At 50.2% G+C, this 21,930-nt stretch overlaps 1 protein-coding gene across 5 annotated transcripts in view; it reads right to left on the bottom strand.

The window, feature by feature from the left end:
• CHPT1 (choline phosphotransferase 1) overlaps positions 1-21,930 on the bottom strand; it is a 759,006-nt gene that overhangs the window by 327,686 nt on the left and 409,390 nt on the right. For all 5 annotated transcript variants that reach the window (XR_011281925.1, XR_011281924.1, XM_069629892.1 and 2 more), the window contains exon 7: positions 16,318-16,443. Coding sequence is in view for 3 of the 5 variants with exons in the window: in XM_069629892.1 (XP_069485993.1) it covers positions 16,318-16,443 (126 nt within the window). In the remaining 2 variants the exon portion in view is untranslated. The remainder of the gene's footprint in view (positions 1-16,317; positions 16,444-21,930) is intronic.

Raw genomic sequence — 21,930 nt, 5'->3', positions numbered from 1 at the left:
AACAACCTGCCAGAACGAGCACATACTCTTGATCTCCCAACCACCACACCTACCGCTAATAAGCAGCTATCGCACAAATGCCACACCGGCTGCACACATCCGGTGCTCACACGCACTTTTTGACTATCTCTCTCTTTCTCTGCTGACCTGAACTTCAGTTCCCTAGGTCATTCAACCTACCAGCACCTTGAGATCATACCAATGGTACATAAGGCGCTATATAAATGCAAAGTAACAAAATATAACTCCTGGACACAGGCATCGCTAGCCTAAATACCCGTGAACATCCGTTGGAACTCCTGGGCTCTGGCGCCCCAAGGGGCCGGAGTTGTGCCGTCTCAAACATTGGCCGGCCCGCGCAGCAGACGGGACCCGGAATCGAGTACCGTGCGGCCCACTCGAGTGCCGCGGCTTCGGTGTCCCGAGAGGCCCCAAGTGGGAGGAGCCTAAGTGCTCGACTGACTCCCGCTCTTCGCTCTGAAGCTGCACCACTGGGCTCCCCGGCGGATCTGAGGAGACGAACCGAGGACCGGGCTTGCAATCAGGGAGGTGTTTGGCCCGAAGGATCCTGCACACTGAGGCCCGGAGATAGACCATCGCCCTCCCAATTCATTCGGGGGTCCCCCGACCTGCATCGCGGTTCCCTGGGAACTGGAAGACAACATCTGACCAAGGTGAGGTTGACACGACGGAAACTGTGGGGGCCCCGGGATTTGGGGAACGCCGCTGCTTGAAACAACACTATCATTCCAGCGGAGGGTCACCCGGCTCCATACATCCCCCCGGGTGGGGCTTGCTCCCACTTGGAAATCCCAGCGCATGAACTAGGGGCCTACTGGTTACCTCTGGGAAGGTACCACGCACACCTCATCGTATCCCACCTGACGACCAGCGGATGCAAACATCGGCCATAAGCTGCCGTCCCGATAATACGATAACGCAACCCACTCGGCCCAACTGGGGGGTCCCCCCGGACGACGGAAATACACTCCCGCTCCAAGGCCCTCAACACGGCCGCCATAGCACACACCATAACGGAAGAACCATCTGAGATGGGTAGGGGCTCCAAGACCCCGGGGAGCAAGAAGAAAGGCCCGATGGACGACTACACGGGCAACCAAAACCTGACCACTGTGGCGGATCTGCATGCTGACGCCGATGAGGCCTCGAACCCGGAACCTTGCAATCAAGTTGATAAACTAATGGCAATAGTTCAGAATGGGTTCCTCTACCTCAACACAAGATGACATCGTTTCTACCATAATCTCCCTCAAGGCTAGAGTTGAGAAGGCGAGTGTGAGTGTCACAGAGGCTGAAAATAGGATAAGCACTTTTGAGGACACCATTGCTCATCATACTCGAGACATTGCCTTGCTCAAAGAAAATTTTGTTAAATTACAAAACAAGTGCGAGGATCTCGAATCACGATCGAGGAGGAACAATATCCGTGTAGTAGAGGTATCAGAATCCTTTGGGAAAGGCCAGATGGAAAGACAACTGGAGGATATACTCAAAACCCTGCTTGGGCGGGAAGCATTCTCTGAACAATTTCTGATCGAAAGGGCACATCGTACACTGGCCCTGATTCCGAAGCCGGGCGCCCCGCCACGCACTATAATTGCAAGACTCCTCAATTACAGGGACAGAGACACAATCCTACGGAAGGCAAGAGAGGCGGGAACACTCCAGTTCTAAGAAACTCGTATTCATATTTATCCTGATTTCTCCGCGGGGGGTACAAGCAAACAGAAGATCCTACGAATCAGTCAAGAAGCTCCTGCGGGAACGTCATGTCCCGTACGCCCTCATTTTCCCAGCCAAAATGCGGATCCAACACGCAGACAGAGCACATTTTTTTGAATCACCGGCTGAGGCTACACACTACATTGAAACCTTCATACCTCTCCCTCCTAGAGGGGGCGGACCAGCACAAAACAACAGGCCCAGACCGGCGGATTGAAGTACGAAGATAAATTCATGAGGCAAACGCAGGTACAACACAGGCTCTAGCACAGGCCGTAGCTGGAAAAAATGCTTAATACTAATTGGCCCATGCAATATGTTTAAGTGGAGGCTGGGACCCAGTCGGCGGCCACTTGAAGCAACATGGCCACCCTTGGAATATTCCACGAGTTTGGTTTGATGCGTCGTCGAGTTGGGGGTGACGATGAGGGTGGGGGGGGCAGGGGAGTTGGGATTAGACGTTACAGTCTTGGACTGGCCCTATTGAGGCACAAAGTTGGTAACCGGGAGTTGAGTTGTGAAAATGTGGTTGCATATGGACCGGCACTGTCTAGAATTCACGAACATTATAGAGACACTGTTCAAGAGGATGGCGAATATTTATTCATGATTCATGGGCGATGGTCTGAGGGTTAAACTGTTAACATGGAATGTCAGGGGGCTAAATAATCATATTAAAGTTAAAAAAAATTGGTAATTACATCACTAGACATAGCCCCCAGGTGCTGATGCTTCAAGAAACTCACATGGTGGGGACCAGTAATACTCATACTGCCTAAATGGGGCTCCCTAAGGTACTATACAGACTATTCATCGCAGTCTAGGGGGGTCATTACACTCATTCATCCAGGGTTGGGGTTCAGGCCTTAGAATCACAGGATAGACCCTTTGGGGAGATATGTTTTGGTATGGGGAGAGATCACTTCCCAGCGCCTTCTCTTAGTCAACACCTATGGGCCCAATATTGACGACCCCGCCTTCTACATAGAATTATATCAGATAATTGTTTCGCCTGAAATCTCAAGGGTCATCTGGGGTGGGGACTGTAATCTGGTCCTTGATCCGGTGCTAGACAGAGCTTCCAAGGTGGTCAGAGCTCCCAGTAAAACAGCCCTACATTTGGCACATATCCTATCGCAACTTCTGTTGGTAGATTCCTGGAGGGAGCTACATCCTGATTGTAGAAGATACACATTTTACTCTACCGTCCATGACTCTGAATCCAGGATTGATTACTTGTTTATCTTTTCATCTAGGGTGACGGCACTTCAGGGGTGTGACATTTTGCCTCGTACTATGTCAGACCATTCCCCAGTGTTGTTGGATCTATTGCTCCGGGGTGCGCCCGTGCCCACCAGTAGGTGGAGAATGCCCAGTGGAATGCTTGCAGACCCCGGGGTAGTGGAGGCACTGCATGTTGATATCGAAGAGTACTTTACAAACAACATGGGATCGGTCGACCAAATTTCAACAGAATGGGAGTCCTTTAAGGTTTGGATAAGGGGGGGTTCTGCTGTCTAGGTCTGTTAGTATGTTCAAAAGTGTGAGAACTGAGCTATCAGAGGTCGAAAACAAACTTGACAGGTTAGAAACATACTACACGCGTACCCAAAATAAAGACTTACTGTCTGACATTCACACACACCTGCAAGAGTTTAATAAACTGGCTAGCAGAGAGATTCAATATATTTCGGCCCTCATAAGGGCCCGAAGATATGGAGAAGGGAATAAGGCGGGTAGAACGCTATCCAACTTACTCAAACAGGATAAACAACCCACCCTGATCACTATTATTCAGACAGCGCAAGGCGATATACGCCTCACAGATACGGAAATAAATGGGGAATTTTTTGACTTTTATAAACAACTTTATTCAAATCGAGATTTGAAATCACTCCCAGAAATTAAGGCATACCTTGGGGCCCTCTCACTCCCTAGACTCCCTGAAGAAGACCGTCTGGCCATGGACCAACCAACCACCCCTGACGAGATCACGGAAGCAATTAAAGCGCTGGCGTCAGGTAGGGCACCTGGGTCGGATGGGTTGGGGGCTGAATTGTACAAAGAGTTCCATGAGGAACTCGTCCCAGTATTAATGCAGGTATGGGAAGAAGCTCTCGACGGTGGCATCTTGCCCCCACCATGAGGGAAGCTATCATAACAGTCCTCCCCAAGCCACGACGACCTCCACAGGACGTATCGTCGTACAGACCCTTATCACTTATAAATACCGATGCTAAGATATTCGCTAAAGTCCTAGCGAACCGACTTCTCCCTGCTGTACCTACCCTAGTACACCCTGACCAAAATGGGTTTATCCCCACAAGATCCACTGCTCTGAATCTCCGTAGGCTTTTTGGCATCATGGCACAGATAGACCCGGCGAGAATTGCTGCAGCCATATCTCTCGATACGGAAAAGGCATTCGATTCCGTCTCGTGGGTCTATCGCCTAGCGGTTCTGGAAGCATTTAGGGTGGGCCCCAACTTTGTAAAGTATGTCAGCCTATTATACACAAAACCTGGTGCACGAGTCCTAACTAACAGGACCATCTCTGAAATGTTCCTACTGGGCAGGGGTACCAGATAGGGATGCCAATTCTCACCCCTACTGTTCGCATTAACCATCGAGCCGATTACTCCAGATAGACCATAAACAGAAATAAATCCGAAATATTCCTACTTACCCCAGCCACTGGGTGTCCCCTCACGACAGGAGGGCTTAAATGGTCAGACCACAACATCAGATACCTTGCTGTTCTGGTATCCAGAGACAAACACACGTTGTACTCAGATAATCATGAAACTGTACTACGCACTATAAGCACGAAACTTCAGATCTGGGGACGCCTCCCAATCTCATTGACGGGTAGAGTAGCGGTCTTCAAAATGGTGATCCTTCCCAAGTTATTATACCTCTTTGTAAATATCCCCATATGGCCGGGCAGAGTCTTTTTTTTACCAAACTCCGATCCATAGTGATCACATTTATATGGGGCGGAAAAACGGCTAGAATAAGCTGGGAAAAAATGACGGAACCATATTCCACGGGAGGCATAGCGGCCCCTGACTTCGAGCTTTATTATTATGTTTCCCAGGCACAGTTTGCAAAACACTGGTATAAGGCCCCAGATAGTACACCCCATGCATGAATAGAGGAACATACCACACACCCCACGTATATACAATCTGTCCTCTTTGATACAAAATATAGGGACACGTGCAAATATAACCCTGTAAGCTGCACGGTAAGGGCATGGGAGGCAATATTCAAAAGACTCAAGATTGAAACACCTTACAAACCGGAGATACCTCTGTGGAACTTCCCGGGCCTCCCTCCAACGCATGACACTAGCGTACAAGACTCATGGGACCCTGACGGGGAAATGAAAGTGGGGGATATGTTTGTAGATGGGAAATTTGTGGAACTGAAGTTGCTTTTAAGGGCACTGGGGGATGGACCGCTTAAAACCCTCCAATACTATCGCATGAGGTCCGCATTTATCAGGAGGTGGCCGCTATTTCCGGACTAACCAGTGGTTCATCCATGTGTACAACTAATAACAAATGGTCTGGGGATCTCCAGGCTGTACTCTGCGGTTCAGGCACACACCCCCACGCTGAATCGTATTAGGGAGAAATGGGAGGCAGATTTGCAGAAGTCAATTGGGGAGGAGAAATGGGCAAGGTATTGCATGCTCACTAAAAACGTTTCACTAAATTCGGGGCTGAGATTGATCCAATTCAAAATTCTAAACAGGCTACACTATACACCAGCCAGAGTTGCAAAATTTGCACCGGATGCCTCAGACTCCTGCCCCAAATGCAATTCACCTCAGGCTGATGCTTATCTTATGTATAGGAAATGTCCGCTGGTAGCAGGGTTTTGGAAAGAAGTTGCGGTATTGTTGGAAGAAATAACACAGATACCCCCCCCCCCCCCCCCCCCGTGATGACCCCCCAGAAATACCTATTTGGCGATATTGGCAAATGCTCTGAAAAAATTCGTAGAATATTCAATATTACGTGTGCCATAGCCAAAAAATGTTTACTTCAGAAATGGAAGAGTTCCACCCCACCCAGCATGAATCATATGACACACATAAATGAGGCAGAAGAACAGTTTGTTATGAAGGACATCTGGGGTCCTTCAGAGTCTACTTGTGCAATATGATTGAAGATGATAACATGTCCTCGTAACAGTGTAAACAGAATTGAATTAAGATGTGTTCTTGTTGTATATGCGAGTTGAAATGTGCCATGGTGTCGCTGTACTTTTGTAACTACGAATAAAGAAAGTTTTAAAAAAATAAATAAATAAATAATGCAGGGGTGTCCCCCGCAGGGTCCATGGGGCAATATGGTGATATCTTTGTATTGTGATATTTCTGCGGGGATATTAACACATGAAACCCTTTTCCCTACTTGCCCCATGCCACTGAAACACTCTCCCCTTGGCCGTCACAGCCACCTGTTCGGTGGAGCTCCAGGTTAAGAAATGAGGCTCAAACATTACCTGCTAAGAATAGAAGGACTTTCCAAATCTCCCACACTCCTATCAAAACTAACCACTTAACCCACCTCTCCTGCATTCTGCCTTCAGGACTACACCATGTCATTTGTAAATAAATATATACTGGTCTCAGGCGATCAATGTACATAATATAGTTATGTGCTTCAGTCTTTATCCCTAGTGCATGTACGTCATTCAATCCAGTAATGTTCTATGTAAAGGCACCTTACCCTAAGACTTCCACTGCTCTCTGTTATTGCCTACTTTGTAGTCATGTCTGCTTGAAAAATACAGGGACCAAATATCGACGCTGAGTTCGGTACTCTGATGCTCTGGTTGGAAGTAGTTTTCTTCACACGTAGGCACTGGCTTCCACCATCTTGGGCCACACTAAACTAAAGCTGAGGAAAGGCCTTCCGGCAGACTGAGCACAGTCGATGAAGGTCCAGGAGACTCCGTAGCAAGCAGCTTTGAAAGCTGACAATGCCCATAAATAGGAGCTCAATAGGTCACAGACAAACTAGATGACTAGCAAGAAACCCCTCACTTCATGGCCCAGTCATCGTGTGCACTTACTTGTGAGCCCTGCATGGTCTGTGCTAGCAGGGGCCTATGAGGAGTACTGTCTGGTTATACTTGTTTCACCAATGGTGAAGGGACAGCAGAAAATGGAACTATATGTGGGAGTTAAAAGAAAACAGCATACACATGAAACAAGGCGCTGCACCAGATTCTTTACCAAGCATGGAAGGAAAGTCTTTTAACAGCTACAAAAGAGCCTAGACCATCCTTGGAAAACAAGATTCAGCACGTAGGGGCGGATGTTAGTGAAAGAGTCGCAGTAGTCGAGCAATTGGTGATTGATTTGGAAGACACGTATGGATAGGTTGTCAATGGCAACAAAATTCCTGGAAGGGATGGAGCAGAGGGCCTTTCCAATCGATGTAACATACGGGTCCTTGGTTTACCAGAGGGAGAAGGGCGCCAAGGGGCCGAATTGTTCTTGAAAATATTGTTTCTAGACACCCCACGGATCAAAGATCTCAAGAAATGTTTTAACATTGAAAGGGCACACAGGATACCAGGGAGGCGGCCCCCTGCTGCAGCGCCTCCAAGGGCAATAGTGGCTAAATCCCTCAATGTTAGAGACAGAGATGCTGTTTTACAGGAAGCACGCAGGAATGAACACTTCAAAATCAGAACTTCTAATAGCCTAATCCTTCCAGATTTTATGCAGTAATTCAGAAGCAACACCGCTCCAATGACACAGTGAAGAAAAGATTGCGGGAAGAAAATATTAAATATGTTTTTCCCAGCTAAATTGAAGGTAATATGTTTATGTTTATTAAATGTATATAGCGCTTTAAGCCAAAGCGCTTTACAATATAACAACAGGTACAAAAGTGGGAGAAACCTATATACAAGCATGAACAGATCATTAGAACAATAAGTAGAACTATTTACAAAGGGGGGGGGGTGAGGATAGGGTAGAGGAGGGGGTAGGAGAAGGGAGTAACAGTGTAGGATTTGAGGTGGGGGGCGAAGGGGAAGCATATATACAAGCATGAATAGGTCATTAGAACAATAAGTAGAACTATTTACAAGGGGGGAGGGATAGGGTAGAGGAGGGGGTAGGAGAAGGGAGTTACGGTGTAGGGTTTGAGTGGGGGGGCAGATAGGGGGAGTGATCTGGTGTCCTCATTTCCTTTAAGTAGTATTTGTTACTAATTTAAGGTCAGAGGGGAAGGAGAGAGGATGGGGGGCAAGGGTAGGGGAGGAGGGGTAGGGAAGGGAAGTCAGGTGGGGAGTGTGAAAGATGAGCTTTCAGGGAGTGGCGGAAGGATGAGTAGGTAGGGGTGGAGCGGATGGAGAGCGGAAGGGAGTTCCAGTGTAGGGGGGCCAAGAGTTGGAAGGAGCGGAAGCGTGAGGCGGCACATGGGGCTGGGGGTACAGAGAGGAAGTAGAGGTTTCCTGTGCGGAGAGAGCGGGAGGGGGAGTAAAATGAGAGGAGGGAGGAAAGGTAGGGGGCGCTAGGTCATGGAGAGATTTGTAGACAAGACAGAGGAATAAAAATTTCAGTTGTGAGAGGAAGGGAAGCCAGCCAAGTTGAGTGAGAGAGGAAGAAATAAGGGCCGAGGAGGTATAGAGTACGGATAGAGTGGTAGATGGATTTTAGGGGAGTTAGGTGAGAGACAGGGAGTCCAAAGAGGAGAGAGGAGCAGTAGAAGAAATAGAAGCTCCACAGATTGGACCAGAGGAGGGCTTTAAGTTTCTATCTGGCAACACAGCTTTCTGGCCAGATGACCAGCTGTTCTTTGTATTCTCTCAGTCCAGGTTGGAGAAAGCAGCGAAGAAGCAGACAATCTCTCATTGGATCGTTCAGTGAATTTCAGAATGTTATAAGAGGGCACGCAAGGAAGTACCACCGGGCCTACGGGCACCCTCCACTAGGGGTGTAGCTGTACCATCTGCCTCGCAGTGGGGCATACCAGGCAGATACATTTGTCAGCCCTCTACATGGGCCTCTTTGCACACCTTCTCCAAGTACTGTAATCCTTCTGCCCACCTCCTGTTTCTGCCTTGGGAGTCTATCAAGATGCAGAATTTGTGGAAGATGCAATCCATTGAAGGGGAAATTACTTACCTGTTATGTTCTTTCTATGGATTATTCTCCCACAGGATCCTCATTGCCCTCCATACCTGCCTGGCTAGGGAAGCTTTTTCAGCTTTATTCTTCTTGTGGGTGAGTGGTAGAAGACCGGTTGGTGATTTTTGCACCTCCAGCTACCCTTTTAATAAAAATTATAAGTTACTCACCGTAGTGACTAACAGTCCCCTTTCCTCCATACTGCATGGGCGTCCCTTGCAAGGGACGGGAGACGACCTTTTTCACCAGAAAAACCTTCTTCCCCCATTAAATTTAGAGGCGTCCTGGGGTGCGGCCCTGGGAGCATGCGCTGCCCTGACTCCACCCTCCGGCGCCACACCTCAGTCCTCATTGACGCGTCGACAATAGATTTAACATTGCCTAATGACACCAGTATTATTAGGGGGGAGGATGGTAGGATGTATGGAGGAAAGGGGACTAAGAGTAGGTTAGTCACTACGGTGAGTAACTTATAATTACTCTTACGTCCCGTCCCCTTTCCTCCATACTGCATGGGCGATTACAACTGAATGCAGCCCCAAGGTGGAGAGGAGACCCTCCTTAAGCAAATAGTTTCCTGAGAACACCTGTCCGAAAGCCGCATACGATCTAGAGCCGGCATCCAAACAGTAATGATTGCAGAAAGCAGAGGGAGTGGCCCAAGTGGCCGCCCTGCTTATAACTTGCCAAGGAACATGGTGCAGAAATGCGATGGCCGTTGCCTTGGCCCTGACTGCGTAGGCGTGCACGTTGGCCAGAAGCTCCTTGTGCTGGCCCTCGTATGCTTCCTTAATGGCCGTGACCATCCAGCAGGATATGGAGGTCTCGGAGGCCTGATAGCCTGGTCTTGAACCTCTTAAAGTGACAAACAGGGCGTCTGATTTGCAGAAGCCCTTGGTCCTGTCCAAGTAAAATTTCAGGGCACGCCTGACATCCAGACAGTGCCGCACTCTTTGTGCTTCATCCTTTGGGATCGGCAAAAAACGTAGGAAGGACTATTTCCTTGTTCAAGTGGAAAGCCGACGGACCCTGCGCCAGAAATGCCAGGTGTGTCCGTAGGACTACTTTGTCCCTGTGAAATGTAGTATATGGTTCCGAGGCGACTAGCGTCTGGATTTCGCCGAGGTGAGGCCGACCAACAAGGCAGTCTTGATGGTGACCAGCCTGATGTCCGCGGACGCCATTGGTTTTAACGGCTTGTGCGCCCAAGACTATGTTGAAGTCCCACACTGGGTGCAGCCTCTTGACGGGCGGGTAGAGCCTTGCGAGTCCCGTCAAATGTTTCTCGACTATAGGGTTGGAGTAGGAGAAGATTCCCTCCTCTGAATTTCTGTAAGCCCCGATGGCTGCAAGGTATGTACGGCAGGTGTCCACCTGCACACCCGAGTGGGCGAGTTGCACCGAAAAGGAAGGCGTGTCGTCCAAACCGCATGCCAGGGGGTCGATTTCCTTGGAGTCTGCTCAATGGCAGAATCTGGTCCATTTACTTTTATACTGGGCCCTGGCAGCCTTGCTCCTTGTGCCCTGTATGATTTCCAGATTAGCCTGGGAGAGGCTGAGGTGCCGCAGCGTTACCTGCTCAGGTACCACGCTGTGAGGGCTAGTTTCTGTAGCGCGGGGTGGATGACCCTGCCCCCCCTGCTGCGCCAGAAGATGAGCTGGTCCTGTCAGGAGGTGAATCGGAGGCACCTCCGAGAGGCTGAGCAGCTCCGAAAACCATGGCCTGCCAGCCACCATGGAGCTATTAGTATGATGATGAGTTGGCGAGATTCCTTGATCTTGCAAATCACTCTGTGAATCAGCGGAGTGGGCGGGAAGGCGTACGCCCTCATGCCGTTCCATTGAATCCGAAATGCGTCACCCAGGGAGCCTTGGCCCTGTCCCTGCCAGGAGGCGAACTGAGGGCACTTCTTGTTGTGCCAGGTGGCAGAGAGATACACCTGGGGATGACCCCACCTGTAGAAGATCTCCTGAATGACAAGGTTGTTTAGCTGCCACTCGTAATTGTCCGCTCCCAACCTGCTGAGCCTGTCCGCATCCAGGTTGGCCCCCCTCCACCCCCCCCGGGAGGTGGATTGCCGCGAGATAGATTATAGTTTTCCAGGGCCCACTCCCACATGCTGATTGCCAGTCTGCGCAGAGGAGGGGATCTGGTGCCTCCCTGCTTGTTGAAGTAGTACATGCTGGTCGAGTTGTCTGTCTGGATGAGGACAACCTTGCCCCTGAGAAGCGGTAGGAATGCTCTGAGCGCTAGCCAGATGGCGTTCAGCTCTAACCAATTGATGTGGTATTCCTGCTCCTGTCAAGTCCAGGTGCCGTGACCGAGAGATCGTCCAGGTGGCTCCCCATCCCTCGAGCGAGGAGTCTGTGGTGATGGTGGCCTGCGGAGTGGGAGGCCGAAAGGGGTTGCCCGTCCGTAGGTTGCAGTCCCTGGACCGCCATGTTAGGTCTCGCGTAGAGATGGAGGAACGTTGATTCTCTCGGATTGAGAGCCCGCTCCTGGTTCCATGAGGCCGCAAAGTGCAGCTGAATCCTCTACATCCTCAGTCTCATGTGTGAGACGGCAAATAGGCCCGCCGCCCAGAGACCTAGGAAATGCTGGTACCACCTCTATGCTGAGGAAGTGGGCGGTGGCCCTCTTGATGGCCGAGATCTTGTCCTCCGACGGGAATACCTTCTCGGAGCACGGGTCCCAGATGAGGCCCAAGAATGTCAGTCTGCCTGGGCTGCAGCTGCGACTTCTTGAGATTGAGCGAGAAGCCCAGATCGTGCAGCGTGTTCATAAGGGCATGGGAGCAGTGGTGAACCGCTTCCGGAGATGCAGCCCTGACGAGCCAGTCTTCGAAGTATGGGGAGATGTGGAGGCCCTGCGCTCTGAGAAGAGCAGCCACTGTATTCATGAGCCTGGTAAAGACCCTGGGGGCCGAGTTGAGGCCAGAAGTAAGGACCTTGTATTAAAAATGGTAGCCCATGATCCTGAACCAGAGGAAAGAACAATGGGGCTGACAAATCAGGATGTGTAGGTACGCGTCCTTCAGATCCAGGGAGCACACCAGTCTCCCTTGCACAATGTCTCTGCTATAAAAGCGGCGTAACCATCTTGAATTTTTGCAGGGGTAAGGAGGGGTTGAGGGTGGAACGGTCCAGCACAACTCTCAGGCCCGCCTGGTTCTTCTTCTGAATGGCAAAAATCCTGGATAAAAGCCCTAGCCTCGCTGGGATGCTGGGGCTTCCTCCACTGTCTGGCTTTCTACGAGTGACCGGATCTCCGCCAGAAGAGTTGTTGTCACAACTTGAGGGAGTGGAGGAGAGGAGGGAGGAGAGGCTGGGATGGGTAGGCGGTACCCCGTGGATACTAGGGAGAGAATCCTTGGGTCCGTGAAATTCTGGCACCAGTAATGTGCATGAAGAGCAAGCCTGCCTCCCACTGGAGACACGTGGACCCGGAGGGACGGGTCATGCCTTCTTTCCTTCGGAGGCTGTCGTGGAGGAGGGGGGCTGGAAAAAGCCCTTACTCCCCCACCCCCCATTTTTGTTGCTTGCGCCGGTTCTAAGACGGCGAGCGGTCAGGCTGCCTGGATCTCCATTCCTAGAGGGGCGTGGTCTTTGTCAAGATGGATAAAGACTTGGCCATTTGTAAGCTGTTTTTCTTCTTGTCCAGCTCTTCGTCTGTGGAGGAGTGAAGGAGGTCCCTCCACCTCGAACGGTAGATCTAATATGCGTTCCTGGACGTCCGGGTTGAACTTCGTTGCCCGGAGCCAGGCTGTCCTTCTCATGACCGTGGCGATACAGATGGCACGACCAGATGTGTCAATAATGGCCACAGTGGATTCCATGAGGTCCTGCAACACCAGCTTGACCTCAGCCAGCCCCGCCTTAAAGCGTGATTGGCTCTGTGTAGGGAGTTCCGGGAGGAAGTCCGCAATCGCCCATCATAACCTTTGATTAGCGGCAGCCAGCATGGCATCCACGTTAGCCTGACGAAGATACAAGGACGCGTTGGAATACAGCTTCTTCATGTATGCCTTCAAGATCTTCTCCTCCTTGCCTAGCAGCGTCGAGGAGGAGGATGAGGATGACTGAGGCTTGGAGTATAGTGATGCCGCAGCAATCACCGAGGAGTGTGGCTGAGGATGGGGCGATAGCAAAAGTGTATCCCCCTCCATCTGCCTGTACCTGTGGTCCAGGCGTTGATTGAACTGCTGGACCGAGTGGGGTTTGAGCCATCCCTTCTTGGCCATGAAGATACATCGGTTTGCAGTGAAATCCCCAGTTCGGCAGAGGGGCTTTGTGTGAGGACTTCCACCAGAACCCCCTCTGCTGGCTGCTCAGCCTCGGGTTGGGGTAGGCCCAGGTACTCCGCCAGCCCTGCAAGACGTTCGTGGAAGGTCCTGGCTGAGGATGACGTGTCTGGATTCTCATCATCATCATCCGTATCCTGTGGATCAGGAGGATCCTATGGAGGTGGAGGAGTAGCTGGAGCCGGAGGGTGAGGTACAGGGACCACGGCCCGAGACTGAGAAAGAGGCACAGGCTGGTATGGAACCGCCTGAGGAATCGGCTGGGGAGCCAGAGGCAGGCTGTGCCGGGGGTGCCGGTGGAAGAGCTTGTGGTGCCAGTAGCATCGCAGAGAGGACCTCCCTGATGGCGTCCTTGAGGATAACACTCATCTGAGGTGACTTCATGAGCCTGAGGAACCTCTCGAAGTGCCCCTCCTCACAGGCCGGGGAGGTGGTTGGGGGTACTGAGGAGGTAGCCGGGAGCTGCTGGATCCGCTGCATACCCTGCCCGTATGGACGCAGTGGAAAACTGCCCTGCGCATAAGGAGGATAGGCTGTAGGCCACGTTCCTGGTTGAGGCCAGTTCCCACCTTGAAACTCATTCCTTGGCAAACCCCTGGAATGGCGTCGGACGGGTGCCTCGGTCTGGCGCGGCGGCCAGCTTGTCGAGCTGCCTGCCACGTGCCTGCGATGTGTTGCTCGGCCCAGCCTCCTCCACGACTCTTGCGTGTGGATCACAATGCCTACCCTGCTCCTCGGGCCTAGACCCGGTAGGTGTGACACCCTCGACCCAGGGGTCAGTAGAGCTGCGTTTAGGTGCCTCCTCGGATGTATTGCCGGTACAAGGGCAGAGCCCCTCGGATGACAATCCGGTACAAGAACCTTCTGGTCCCTCAACACTGCCAGCAGGAGGATCCAAGGATCCCTCGGCCCGAAGGCCAGTAGCTGCAGCAGCCTCGGTGCACGTGCTGGTACAAGGACCTGAACGGTCCCTCCCGCGCGGAAGAGTCCTTAGGAAGGAGTTTCTTTGGCGGGGTGCAATGGAGAATAGGGGGCCTGACTGTGTGTTTCACGAAATTCTTGAGGTCCTCTGGAGGCGACTTCTAGAAGAGCTCCCTCCACCTGGTGAGTCTGTTCTCCAGCGATTTCGATGACCGGGCGTTGCACGCTGTACAAGCTTGCCAACTGTGGTCTGGGCCAAGGCAACATAGGCAGAGGGCGTGGGGGTCTGAAGTTGGGAAGAGCCCGTTGCAGGATGGACACCTGCTGACCCCTGTGGAAGTAGACATGCGCCGGGGAGGAGCGTGACGCCTAAGGACCGAATACCTGAATGATAAAAAAACAAAAAAATACAAAGAAGAAGTATATGCGCGTGGAATTACATGGCCAAGGCCAAGCACAGGAGCGTGGATGAATTTGGCCCGTTCCCGTTGAGGCGGAAAAGGGGACTGAGGTGTGGTGCAGAGGGGGGTGGAGTCAGGGCAGTGCATGCTCCCAGGGCCACAACCCCGTGCACCTCTAAATTTAAAGGGGAAGAAGGTTTTTTTCTGGTGAAAAGGGTTCCGTCTACCGTCCTTTGGAAGGGACGCCCATGCACTATGTAGGAAAGTGGACGGGACGTAAGAGTACAAAAGAAGAAAGCATGAATAGATGGGGCAAAAGTACCATTTTGATGCAATTAGTCTTGCCTGTTGCTCACTGTAAAAAAGCGGAAGGAAGTCTTTTTTTCTGTTTTCTTCCTGTTTATGGGAATTGTTTGCCTTGGTTGCTAAGCATGAGGGGAAAAAGGGTTGGGGCATGAAGAGTCGTAGAACCTACATCGAGCCACACTATGCCCCGTGTCGAGGTTTTCAGAGCAGCTGACGTGGAGGGGATAATCTTATCAAGATGAGGAATCTGTGGGAGGATAATCCATAGAAAGAACATTACTGGTAGGTAATTTCTCCTAAGTACTACACTGTATTGTGACCTTGCCTTTTTGGTAGGCTAAATTCTCTTGTGTTGGTTCTACAGAAACCTGTTCTGTGTCCTCTGCACTATGCCACTGAATCCCATGTGTTTTTGGGAAAGATACTAAATATTTATTATCTGAAACCTTGCCCTGAACCTTTTTTGTGTATTACTTTTTGTTGTTTTGGTCATCTGTCATTTGAAAACAGCACTGTGGAGGTGTCTAGCACGAGTTACAGTATTTGTAAAAATAAAAATAAAGGGCAAGGACTATACAAGTCCTCAACTATGAACATTGGATAATTATCGAGCTCACTGCTGATGTAGATGTGTTGGCCGGGGAGTCTATAAGGAAGTAAAGTACTACTAAAGATTACAGTTCCAAAGGGGTTATCTGTATTCCCTACCTGTAAAGGCCACTTTGCGACTGGTTTATCAGATCCAAACCTAGAATAAGATGCTTCGCAAAGGGATTTTTAATTGCAAGAATGTAAACATCATGGTATAATAACAAGGGTAAATAAAATGTAGACCTGAACGAAAGTGTGGCCAAAAGACGGATTGACGGTGTAGTTGCAAGTCTTTTGTAGGAAAGAAATAAGATTAGTGAAACTGAGCTACAAATATTCTGAGAGAGATTTAAACACAGGTAGTTCACTGCAAATAACAGACCTTATTTGAATATCTACTAGCAGCAAAACAGGAGCCTCAATGTCATTCCCCATTTGATGAGTGTTAAGCCTTTGGGAGATTCTACAGACAGACAATACAGATTTCCCCTGGAGCAGAGTAAGGAGAATACCTGAACTGCTATTCACGGCTATATTCATTAATACTCTGGTAACCTGCCCTGTAGGTTCTTAGAGAATACTGTAAAGAGCAGCTGTCCCTAGAGATACAACTGAAACCAGATCAGCAGTGCTTAGAGAATAACATGAACTGCTACTCACAGCTAGATTTGCTTATACTCTGGTAATCTGCCCTGTAGGTTCTCAGAGAATACTGTGAAGAGCAGATTTCCCCAATAGATGCAGGTTTAACCAGATCAACAGTGCTTAGAGAATACTGTGAATAGCAGATGTCCATAGAGTTACAACTGAACCAGACTAACAGTGCTTTTTAAGAATACTGTTAAGAGTAGCTTTCCCACAGAGATACAAATGGAACCAGAACGACAGTGCTTACCATCGCCAACCAAAGAACGATGTATTCGTTGACAAAGCTATTGAAATACTGGTCAAGAAACAGAAGTCCGGGTCCAATGAACGCGCTGTCCTGTAGATGGATCTCACTTTTCGTCATGTGAGCCACCTAAAAAAAACATAAAAACATGCAATCAAAAGCATTCCAAATGTATCTTCTAATGTTTCTACAAGTGTGTCCATTACTATTTATGTATTTATGAACGCCTACCATAAAAACTAATATTAATATCCGACATTTTTCAAAGTAAAAACGCAAACACAAGAGTATTAAAATATGAAACTAAACAAATTAAGTTGTACTATGAATGTATTTACTGATGACATTTAATTATTTTTCTTCTAGTCAATCTTGAGTAAATTCTCATTGTTTAAGCGTAAACTTTCATTGTGTCCTGATAATGCCAAAAACATTAAACAGAGAAAAGTGTCTAAATCTAAAGAATGCCAAAAACACACATGCTTAAAGCTTAAACCACTAAGTGGATCCCTGCCTCTATCTTTCCCACGCAGACATACTCCTCTTTCGAAATTCCTTGTCTGCAGCCTCGCTCTCTCTCCTAGTCACTCTTTCACCGTGGCTACTATCTACTGGTCAGATCAACTTATTTCTCTCTGAGTGGGCGGACCTCGCCTCCTCCCTCCTGGCCTCAACCACTCAACTCCTCCTTCTTGGAGACCTCAATATCCATCTAGACAACTCTCCTTCCTCCGTGGTACTCTTCTGCGACCTCTGTGATTCCCTCTCCCTTTCCATCCTCCCTGACTCACTCTGCAGGGCATAAACTTGATGTCTTGATCTCCTTTGACCTCCCCCTCTCCATCCCTCTGACCACCCCTCTCTCCTGGAGCAATCACTCCCTCCTCTCATCTCTCCCTCTCGGGCCATGTCTACCCCAACTCTGCCACCCACCTTCTCGATCATGCGGCCCATGAAGCGTGTGTCAGTTGAGGCTGTCGCCACCACCTTCTCCTCCCCACACCCCACCTCTGGCCGACACAGCCCTGTCTATTCTCTACTCCTCTATTTCCGATACTCTTGATGCTCTTGCCCCTGTCATGAGGATCCGTTTGAAGCCCAAAGCAAAGTGCAATTCTTGGTATGACTCTGACCTAGCAACAGTGTAGGGTGGCTGAGTGGAAATGGAGGGCCTCTTGTTCATACTCTCTGGCCTGTCCCCTGCTCCAAAGGCAATACTGACTCTCTATCCACACTAAGAAGAGAGCCCACATCCAAGCTTGTGTCTCTGCAGCATCTAACAACTCGGCCAAACTCTTTAAAATCTGCAAGGAGCTGGCCATCCTTGCTGCAGTCTCTACCTCTACTGTCGCTTCCCAGGCCCTTTGCAGGGCCCTTGCCTCTCACGTCATCTCTAAAACCCAGGACATCCTGGCCACCCTCTCGTCCCTTCTTCATTGAACTCTGGCCATCCTACAGTCACCCCCCACCATCTTTCTCTTCCTTTCCTCTCTTCTCCCCTGACAAGGTCTCTATACAAGTCCGATTTATGAACGTCCCATCAAAACAGGTTCATCTCTGTTCTTCCAAAACCATTAAGGACCACATTGACACCCTCGCTCCTGCCCGGGCTGATTTCTGCAACCTCTCCTTCGCCACAGGAGCCTCCCTCTGAAGCACTCTCGTGCACCCTCTTCTCAAGAAACCCACAGCTGACCCTACTTGCCTGGCTAAATATCGCCCAATCTCCATCACTCCCTTTTTGGGCAAACTCCAGGAAAAGCTGGCCATCTCGCAGCTTAACCTTCACTCCGATTCTGTTTGTTGTTTTCACGACCATCAATCTGGTTTCAGAGCTGCCATAAGCATGGAAACTGCTCTCCTGAACATCCGTGAAGATCTGCTCCAACATCACATCTGTCCTCATCCTACTCGATCAACCATACCATCAACCAATACCTGGCAACTCTCGCCCACCGCATTTCCATTTTCTGCTCCAACTTTCAGTGCTATGCTGATAACTAATTTTCAGGCTCCCCTCGGCCAACTCCTCTCCTATCATCTCTGACTGCCCGTCTGCCATTCAGGATTGGTGTGCTGCCAACGATCTCTGGCCTAATGCCAGCAAGACAAAGATCCTCCTCATCAGCACCCCTTCACCCTCCTTTTCTGTCACTCTCTGGCCGGCCTCCCTTGGCCCTCCTCCTACTCCCACCTGTGAGGCTAAGAACCTCGGGGTCATCTTTGACTCCATGCTCTCCTTCTCTGCCCACATCTGTGATGTCTCAAAAAAGTCAAACTTCCTACTGCACCTCCTCAGAGGTATTCTGCCCTTCCTCTCCTTCCCCCAGAAGCTCACCGTCTCTCAAGCCCTGGTTCTATCTAGGTTGGATTACTGTAACAGCCTCTTTCTAAATCTACCAGCTTGTACGGTCTACCCTGTACAACTTATCCAGAAAAGGACTGCAAGACTTGTCCTTGGCCTCAAGCCCTGGGATCGGATCTCTCCAGCCCTTAAATCTCTCCATTGGCTCCCAGTGGACGCAAGGATTAAATTCAAAACCCTTTGCATTGTCCATAAGGCTTTCTGGGGCCTGGGTCCAAAATACCTTCAGCTGTCCCTCCATAAATACCTTCCCTCCCAAGCTGTTCGCTCCTGTAACTCCCTCAGGGTCAGTCGTTTTTCAAAGAAACGAGCTGGGGGTAGATCTGTCTTTGGCTGGGGCCTCCCTCTGGAACAGCCTCCCTGCCACTCTGAAACTGGAGGAGAACCATCTCCGGAAGTACCTCAAGACCTTCCTCTTTACTTCTGCCTTCGCTCCTCCTCTCCCCTGCTGATCTGCTCTGTCTCGGCGCGGTGCTTAACCTCTGACTTCGGGCACAGGTACCGGGTCACCCTGCTAACCACCCACACTGCCTCCTGCCGTTCCCTTGCACTGGGGTCTGTATATGTAACCATACAACCCCCTCCCCTTTTAACTACACTTATTAGACACACCCTGTCTTTTGCCTTATACCTAGCACTTGCCACAATCTGGCTGCACTACCACCGTTCACTGCTTTTACTATTTATTCATCAATTATCTGTATTCCTTTGATCAGCACTTTCAACTCCCCCCCCCCCCCGCCCCCAATGCACTTTCCCCTTTCCCTCTCCCATGCACTTGCGCATTCTCAATGTCACTGGGACTAGTAAGATGAAAAAGTTACGTTCTTTCGATGGGTTGTTCCTCCGACATATTCCACATCTATGACAGTAATCACCACAGCTGTGCTGCTTCAGAACATTTTTCGGCGTCCTGCGTCGATGACGTCAATACGCTGTCCCTCGAGTGCCTCCGTCGAGCGCCGACGTCACTGGATGTTATATGTAGGACGCACAACGCCCGTAGCCTTAGCTGTAGTTTTTTCCCAGAACGTGTGGCACCAATCTTCTGCCAGTATTACCATAGAAAGCCTTGCGGAAACGTAAGCTGCAATCGCATAAGAAATTCTGTAGAGGGGCAGGCTGGGAGGGTGCGATGTGGAATACGTCGGAGGAACATCCCATCGAAAGAACGTTACCAGGTAAGAAAGTAACTTCGAGGGGGTTGTGTCCTCCGACGTATTCCACATCTATGACAGACTCCCAAAGCAGTACCAACGTATGGAGGTGGGAAAAGAATTTAGAATTTTAGAATGCCCAATCAAATTGCAGAATAGAGGACCGCCTTACCAAAGGCCAAATCTTGCCCATGGATAGAATCCAGGGAGTAGTGTTTTACAAAAGTATGGACAGCGGCCCATGTGGCTGCTTCACAAATATTACGAATGCCAACACCCCTCTGCAGAGCAGTGGAGGCAGCCACACCCCTAGTAGAATGAGCCTGTAAGCCCACTGGAGGGTCCTTACCCACCAGACGGTAGCATTCAGAGATTGTCAAGATGATCCAACGGGACAAGGTCTGCTTAGAAACAGCTTGACCTAAACGCCTTCCAACGTATCCTACAAATAGCTGATCATCCACTCTGACCCGGGACATGCGTGAGATGTATAAACTTAAAGCTCTCCTAGGATCCAACCTATGGAGCCTCTCCTCTTCCTTACCAGGATGCAGAGGAGGATAGAACGCCGGAAGAATTACCTTCTGGCTCAAATGAAATTCCGACACAACCTTCGAAGAAAAGAATGACAAACCCTAAGGACAATCCTGTCCTTATGGAACACCGTGAAAGGTGGCTTGGCGGAGAGTGCCTGCAACTCACTCACTCTGCGAGCGGAAGTAACTGCAACTAAAAATACAGTCTTAAAGGACACCAGTCTCAATGGACAAGAATGTAAAGGCTCAAATGGAGCTACAATGAGGAACTAAGTTCAAATCCCATCCCGGCACCTGAAAAGGCGACGGTGGAAACACATTAGTTAGCCCTTTTAGAAACTGAGAAATCAACGGAATCTTAAAATAGGAACATTCTTCAGACGAGCGTTTAAATATGGAAAGCGCCGCCAGGTACCCTTAATGGTACCCACTTGCAGGCCCTTGTGGGCTAAATAAAGCAAAAAAGAGAGAACCACAGGAATTGAACACTGAAAAGGATCCACATTCTGTACCCTGCACCAGTCGCAGAACTTTCTGCAACGGCAACGGTATAGGGATTTTGTTGCTGGCCTTCTAGCCGAGAGCAACACCTCCATCACGTCTTCAGGGAGGTCCCAATCCTTGTACCTCAACCTTTCAGAAGCCAAGCATGAAGGTTGAGAGACGTGACCTCTGGATGGAGAACCTGACCCCCCCTCCCGTGAGAGCATATCATCTTGGTAGGGAAGACGGCATGGAGGGCAGATGGACATGTTGAGAAGGTCCGGGTACCACGCTCTCATGGCCCATGCCGGAACAATGAGGATAATTCGGGAACTGAACCTCCATAACCTCCACAGCACTTGCGGAATGACGCGGACTGGAGGAAACGCGTATAGCAGTGGGAAGGACCACTCCACTAAGAACGCGCCCCCTAAGGCTCCTCGTGGAGGAAATTCCTGCGAGCAGAATCTTTCGCACTTCCGGTTGACACTGGTGGCGAAGAGATCCACTTGTGGGGTCCCCCAAATGGCGAAGATCTCCAAAAGAACTTCCTGAGCCAGCTCCCACTCGTGAGAGACCGTGCTCTGCCTAATTAGAGCGTCCGCCGCCTCATTTTCGTCTCCGGCCAGATGAACTGCCGAGATCGAAATGTCCTGCTGGATGGCCCAGAACCAGAGCTGCATCGCCTCCCTGCACAGTGGGAGAGACCCTGCCCCCCCTTTTTGTTGAGGTAGTGCATGGCCACTGTATTGTCCGTCAGAATCAGGACATTCTTCCCCCACACAGATGGTAGAAAAGCCTTCAGGGCAAGCCTGACGGCCCTCAGCTCCAACAGATTGATATGGAGTCTGGACTCCGATGGAGACCAACGACCGATGACTGTCAACTCGTTGGCATGAGCTCCCCATCCCGTGAGGCATGCATCCGTCACGATCGTCGCCTCCGGCCAGGGTAGGCAAAATGGAGCCCCCTTCATCAGATTGCCTTCGACGGCCCACCACAGAAGATCCTGGGCGACCGAGGACGTACCTGAACGGGATCCGACATCCTGCCAGAGGACTGCGACCAGTGCATC

Source organism: Ambystoma mexicanum, chromosome 12, assembly GCF_040938575.1.
Source record: "Ambystoma mexicanum isolate Mex_15411 chromosome 12, UKY_AmexF1_1, whole genome shotgun sequence".
In the NCBI taxonomy this organism is placed as follows: Eukaryota; Metazoa; Chordata; class Amphibia; order Caudata; family Ambystomatidae; genus Ambystoma; species Ambystoma mexicanum.
The sequence above is the reverse complement of the archived record's forward strand: the minus strand, read 5'-3'. Positions and strand labels throughout refer to the sequence as shown.